The sequence below is a fragment of the Nanorana parkeri genome, unplaced genomic scaffold (assembly GCF_000935625.1).
Source record: "Nanorana parkeri isolate BGI_ZX_2015 unplaced genomic scaffold, ASM93562v1 scaffold621, whole genome shotgun sequence".
Classification (NCBI taxonomy): Eukaryota; Metazoa; Chordata; class Amphibia; order Anura; family Dicroglossidae; genus Nanorana; species Nanorana parkeri.
The window spans coordinates 925,240-931,785 of record NW_017306889.1 but is presented as its reverse complement, the minus strand read 5'-3'; the positions used below and the strand labels follow the sequence as shown (position 1 = coordinate 931,785).

The 6,546-nt window shown below is 45.4% G+C and overlaps 1 protein-coding gene across 1 annotated transcript in view; it reads right to left on the bottom strand.

Moving 5' to 3' along the window:
- SMU1 (DNA replication regulator and spliceosomal factor) overlaps positions 1-726 on the bottom strand; it is a 20,357-nt gene extending 19,631 nt beyond the window's left edge. Inside the window, exon 1 of the mRNA XM_018562998.1 lies at positions 619-726. Within this exon, the coding sequence (XP_018418500.1) occupies positions 619-644 (26 nt within the window). The 5' untranslated portion in view covers positions 645-726. The remainder of the gene's footprint in view (positions 1-618) is intronic.
- Between the last annotated feature and the right edge of the window lie 5,820 nt (positions 727-6,546).

The window sequence follows — 6,546 nt, the reverse complement described above, 5'->3', positions numbered from 1 at the left end:
CCGGCCCCCCTCAGGGGCCCCCCCCCCCCGATCCTCCAGCGCTGACTGGCGTAACGGACGGGGGAGCTGGCTTTGCCTCTAAATAGGCAGAGCCAGCTGTCAATCCCGCAGCTGGGTGGATCCAGACAGTATTGTCGGGATCTGTCCCGGATGCAGCGTCTCAGTATACCAGCTCGCGGTATACTGAGCTTTGGGTCACGGGAGAACGCTAGTTTGTGTTCTCCCGTGACCCTTAGGAAAACTATGGGGTAAAGCCCTGACCCCATAGTTCTCCTTTAACACTTAGAACCAGCAGGCACTACAGACTTTTTTTTTTATAAAACTTTACAGTTTACATAGCTAAATTTTGCCTTCCCTATTTATACCAACGTGTTTTATCAAAAATGGCAACAATTCCTTTTTGTGACCGAAATTTCAGAATAAGGAAATGTTTCAAACGTTGCTTATCCCTAACCATTATAAAAAAAAACATGGTACCACATACTACAGATGTCTGTCACCCTCTCAATGAGAGGGCCCCGTAAAAAGCGGATTACAGCCTCAGCCATGTCGTGGACGAGTCCTCCAGAACCAGCCGAGGACACACACACACAATCCACACCGCCCTAACATACTTACTCGGAGGACTCAATCTCGATGGACATCTTTGCGGCTGTTTTGCTCTAACCAGCAGCACCAACAAACCGAGCCCGAGAGCCACACAGCTTCCGTCAAGGGAAATGCGCCGTCTGCAGGTTTAGACGTCACATCCGTTTCCTAGCCACGTTGGTGATGTGCGTTGTGAGCTGTAGAGGGCGCTCAGCAGTAGTACAGGTGACGTGGGCGGAGAGGTGACTGGTGTCGCATGTTTATGGACTCGTTTTATCGCGACCTGTATTATTATATAGTCTTGTGTTTTGTAAACATGCCGCTTGCTTACAAAAACAAGACGATTTTATATATAGTGTATACACCAATATAACCAGTTATATTGGTTGTATACATGAACACCTCTTTTCACAACTTGCCTCGGCTGCTTTTGTGTTTCCAATGAATGAAACTAAGAACTATGAAGGGTTGGGCATTTAACGGAAATCTTTCGTCCGAGAAACATGGCGACTATCATCGCTGCTTTCTCATTCTATAAATCCTGGTTATTATTGATGCTCAGCTTGGCTTCACCCCCGAAGAGGCACATTCTGCACCCCACAGCTATACGTTACAAAAGGGCAGGGAATGCTCTAGTGGGTTGGGGGGGGGGGGTTTGTGTTTCTTCTTCAGGTCATCCTCTGCTGATTGCCATCAGGCAGTGGGCAGGTGCCTGCTATTGGCTACTGCAATTTAAAATAGCCAATAGCACACTGGCTATTGCTCTCAGCCGCTGAATGGGAGACTCCATGCCTTTCTACCGCCGGCAGAAGAGGGGGCCGGGGGGAGCAGTGAAGGCACAGGGCATGGCAGGAGGAACGGGGCACAGCAGCGGGGAAATGCAGAAGCACAACGGTCTCTACTCTCCAGTGGGAATCGGCTGCAGTGCTCCTGTGTCCCCTCTAATGGAAGTGAACACAGACCGCAGCATGCAGCAGTTCCCATCCAGGAGGAGCAGAGCGGCTGGGGGTGGACAAATCCAACTAATCGATAATGAGAATCGTTGACAACGATTCTCATCGATTATAATCAATTAAATTGATTAGTTGTTGCAGCCCTACAGCTCTTATCTCACTGTCATTTTATTTTCTGGACACACGCAAAGTCACAGGAATGCAGAGGGAGGGGCACACTATCACAGGAATCAGCACAAGTGCTAGAACTGGAAGGGAGCCTTGTTTGGTATTGGGAAAAGTCAGTGGTGTCCCTAGCCTTTTTGCCGCCTGAGGGGAAAGGGGCCCAGCTGTGGTGCTGCATCCTGCCATCTGCAGAGCTTGACTCTTAGCAACCTGAGACTCTCTGGCCGGCATCCTGCTCAGTTCCTGGAAACAGGGCAGGACACCGGCCGGAGCATACCAGGTTGCCAAGAGTTGGGTGGGGAGATGTGTACGGTTCTTACACATCTCCCCACCCAGTTCTTAGCAATCTGGGACACTCTGGTTGGAAAGGGGGCAGCACGCACACTGCAAACATCGTGCCATGCCACTCTGCCTACGCCCCTTCCCCTGTGACCCAAAGAGATGCCTCCTGAGGTGCCTGAGTTTGCGTGAGTATAATAGAGTTATACTCACCTGCACCACGATCCTGGCTGGCTCCTGGACCAGTCCCTTCAGCCTCGCTCCCCCTAAACTCCGGTGATGGAATGTCCCTCGGCATCCTCACGTCTAATATACTGTATAGAATGTGATGACTCACTGGACCTTAGACCTTTGAAACGGAGGGGGAGCAAGGCTGAGGGGACTGGATTGTGGTTTGGGTGAGTACAACTCTGTTATTTTAGCTCCCTAGACACAATGAGCACTAAACTCTTGCAGTGCGAGGGTATCCCCACTGCAAGGATTAAGATTATATTTGCCTGGAGTTGTTCTTTAATCCCAACTGCATTTAAGCGGTGACTATAACCTTCATGGATCTGATAATTAAAGAACTATGAGGTGAGTGAAAATCACTCATCCTCCTAGTTCTAGCCGACCTGTGACAATGAAACTCTCACAGGTCGGCTCAATAGATTGGGAAGTGAGCAAACACATAGCGTCGCTCGCTCACTTCTCGATCATGTCCCAGCAGAGAGCCGTGACTGTCACTCACGGCACCCTGCAGGGATTCCCCGCTCCGATCCTCTAGCGCTGACTGGCGGAACGGACGGGAGAGGGGGCGGGTACAGCTGGCTCTGCCTCTAGATAAGCAGCTCGCAATATACTGAGCTTTGGGCCACGGGAGGATGCTAGTTTATGTTCTCTCGTGACCCTGAGGGGAACTATGGGAAAAAACACTGACCACATAGTTCTCCTTTAAGAGGTAGGGGTATGGTTGTATATATATATTTACTAGAAACTTACAGCGAGGAATACTACTCCCCCCCCCACCCCCCTTCCCTGTGTGACATAATGAGCTGCTTGCCACCTGCTAGCTGAAAAAATACATAAAGGGATGCTGTGTGATGATGTGACTGCACCATAAAACCCTCAACAAAAGTCACAATAAAATATGAACTTTATTAGCATTTCTCTATATATTTGTTCACATATACTCTAAATTGAAACATCAGCGCACAGCCTGTATATGTGGACTCAGTTAAGAGCCGACTTGGATTAACATTTGTACAATAATTCACGTAAGGCTGTATTTTCTTAGGAGTTAGAACCGCTGTGTATGCGTGTGCCTTGTATGTGTAATTGTCTGGGGCAATGTGGCTCAGAATTTTGAAATCCAATGGTGGTGGTTTATAAAGGGTTACTTTTTTCTATATTACAATGTTTGTCATATGGTTTGATTTGATTGGCATTTTACAAACAATAAAGATTTGCTTTTTTGGGTATCTGTGGGAACCAGTTCTTTCTCTTCTTTTTCTCCAAACTGGGCTTCAGTTTTAAGGTGTCCAAGAAGTAAAACACGACACCTATTTGGTACTTTACAACTCCATGGGGCCAAGATCACCGCGGACTGCAGGAAATTATTGACCGTTATGTTGTTAGTGGGAAAGAAAGCTATATTACATCAATGGATATACCCAGAGCCACTGTCTCTATCCCTTTTCTTAACTAAATTGTTGTTTGTTTTGCAAATGGACTGGAATGAAACAACACTCCAGAGGGAATCAAAAATAGGGAAATTTTTTGATGTTTGGGAGTACTTTATTAATACCTTACCAGTCTCATTGAAACAAAAACTCATTCAATGTTTTGCTTTAACCTCTTGATATACCGTTAAATTGTTATCTGATTATCCTCCAATTCAGTTATGAACATTTTCCTACTTCCTATATTTTTATTTGCCTATTGGCCGTTGGTCCAAGATCCTGAGATGTTGGTTGGCCGCTGTCATTCGTCTGACTGTCTTTCCCTGTATTTTCTTCTTATTTGTGTCGGACTGTGTTTTTTCCCCCGATGTGTCCCCCTTCCATCGATGCCTTCTGTATGTTACTTTTGCTGAGATTTGTCTCATTGTATGATGGGTATTGGTTAATGTTTGTTACTATTTTTTTTTCTCTTTGTTCCTCAATAAAAATATTAACAAAAAACCACCACCTGCTGAACATGTATGGGCCATGCCTAAAAAGTGTGCGTGGCCGATGAATTGGGTGCCGCTTTATTGCGCACAGCTTAAAGTGCTGCAACTGTCTTCCTATGCTTTGCTGTGTTTTAGACCCGTGGTTCTCAACTGGTGCCCTGGCAGGAATACCAGACTTCGTGCAAAACCAGGAACAGAGATTTGTGTCCTTGACATACTTAAGGTGTATTCAACATATGTTGGGCAGTACGATAGCCAGCGTACTACACCAAAAAAAAGAATTGCACACATTTTTAAGCAAAGGCAAATTAGCATAATTCATGAGATACATCCCAGTGACATCCCACACTGGGCTGGCACGGAAATACAAATTGTCCAATAATATTTGATTATTTATCACAACTTTTAAACGATTAACTCTTTTAAACCATAGCGTCAGCACTTTTCCGTCAATTAAACCCTGAACAGTATTTGAAGGATTAATAGTAGGCAGGAAAAGTCTTTCCTGAACCCATGCTGATTGTCATTAACTATGCCATTATCCTTAACCAATTTTACCAAATAGTCCTTAATTATACCTTCTAACAGTTTACAAACTACCGATGTTAGACTGACCGGCCTATAGTTCCCCGGTTGGCATCTAGCCCCCTTTTTGAATATTGGAGCTACCGTAGCCCTCCGCCAATCACATGGTACCCTACCAGTCACTAAGGATTCCTTAAAAATTAGGAATAATGGTCTTGTTATAACCTGGCTTAGTTGCCTAAGTACCTTGGGGTGAAGATTATCTGGTCCCACTGCTTTATTTGCATTGAAGTCTTTGTTCAATCCCGCTTTCTGTCAACCATTGCGGTATATTATCGGTTGAACTATGTGTTTTATCACGTACGTCGATCCCGTTTCCCTCCTGAGCGGATACTGAGGAGAAAAAATTGTTCAGCTTATCGAAGTTGGCCCTTCTGAAATTAAGGGTTCTTGTCCATCTCGCCCTTTTTCCTTTCCTGTATTTAATATTGAAAGAAATCACATTGTGATCACTATTACCCAGTGTCTCCCCAATTACAATATCCTCAATTAATTCCCCATTATTAGTAATTATTAAATCTAGGATGACATTTTTCCTAGTTGGAACCTCCACCATCTGTTCCAAGAAATTGTCTTGCAACAAGTTCAGAAATCGGCCCGCCTTTGTCGATCTTGAGGTACCATTAGGGCCTGTTCACAAGAGATCAGGTCCTGATCAGCAGACGTGGAGCTGCTGATGCAGTGCGTTTTTGACGCGTTTTTGATGCGTTTTTGGTCCGGATGCTGACAGTTCATTTTTTTTTTTTTAGCCAAGGGGCTGTCAGTATGCAGATTCAGCCTCTGAGGTCACTTCCGCCCTCTCGGAACATCTACTTCCCTTTGTGTATGTAAAGCTGGTGATCAGGCATGTATCACATATTTGCAGGCATGTTGATGGTGCTGGCTACAGCAATCTGCAGAGAACAAGCCCGCAGGAGACGTCGGTATTGGGTACACCCAATCTTGAGGCTCTGGGACTCCAAGGGTCAGTTCTGGAGTTTGTATGAGGATTTGCGAGGTCACCCGGATACATTTATTTCCTTGACTCGTATGTCCATGGCAAGGTAATGGGCATGTTCCAAATGTTTGCAGTTCATGTCGTTACCTCTACCCCAATCTGTCTGTCTATCGTTGATAACATCATAATAAGTGGAGCAAGAATACAATTTATTTATTTTTTTTCCTTAGCTGCATTGCGATTCCGTTCCGTTTTCGTTGCGTTTCGTGCGCGTTCGTGCGTTTCTGGACCGGACAAAATGTGACATGCAGTATTTTTTCTGTCATAAGCTGAACGGACTGCGCACGTGAGAACTGTAGCCCATAAAACACATAGGGATACATTCGGATGCATTTTGAGTGCAGCAGCGTACGGATCCGGTCAGCACACAAAACGGACGTCGTGTGAACAGGCCCTTAGCCCAATTGATGTCCGGGTAATTGAATTCGCCCATCACGACTACATTGTCCTCCCTCCCAGCTATTTCTATTTGGGAGTGTAGATTTGCTTCCCCCTCCTCCCCTATATTCTGAGGTTTATAGCAAATACCCACAATAAGTTTACGGCTAGTGTCCGCCATATCTAGTTCTAGCCATACGGTCTCCACATCTTCTCCACTGTTTGACGTGATATCGTCCCTTATATGCATATTTAGATAGTTTTTAACGTAAATGCAACCACCCCTCCCCCTTCTCCCACATCTGTCCTTCCTGAACAGGTTATACCCCTCTATATTAGTAGCCCAATCATGTGAGCCGTCTAGCCAGGTTTCCGATTTACCCACTATATCGAAGTCCTCTTCGAGTATCATAATTTCAAGCTCTTCTAATTTATTTGCTAGACTTCTA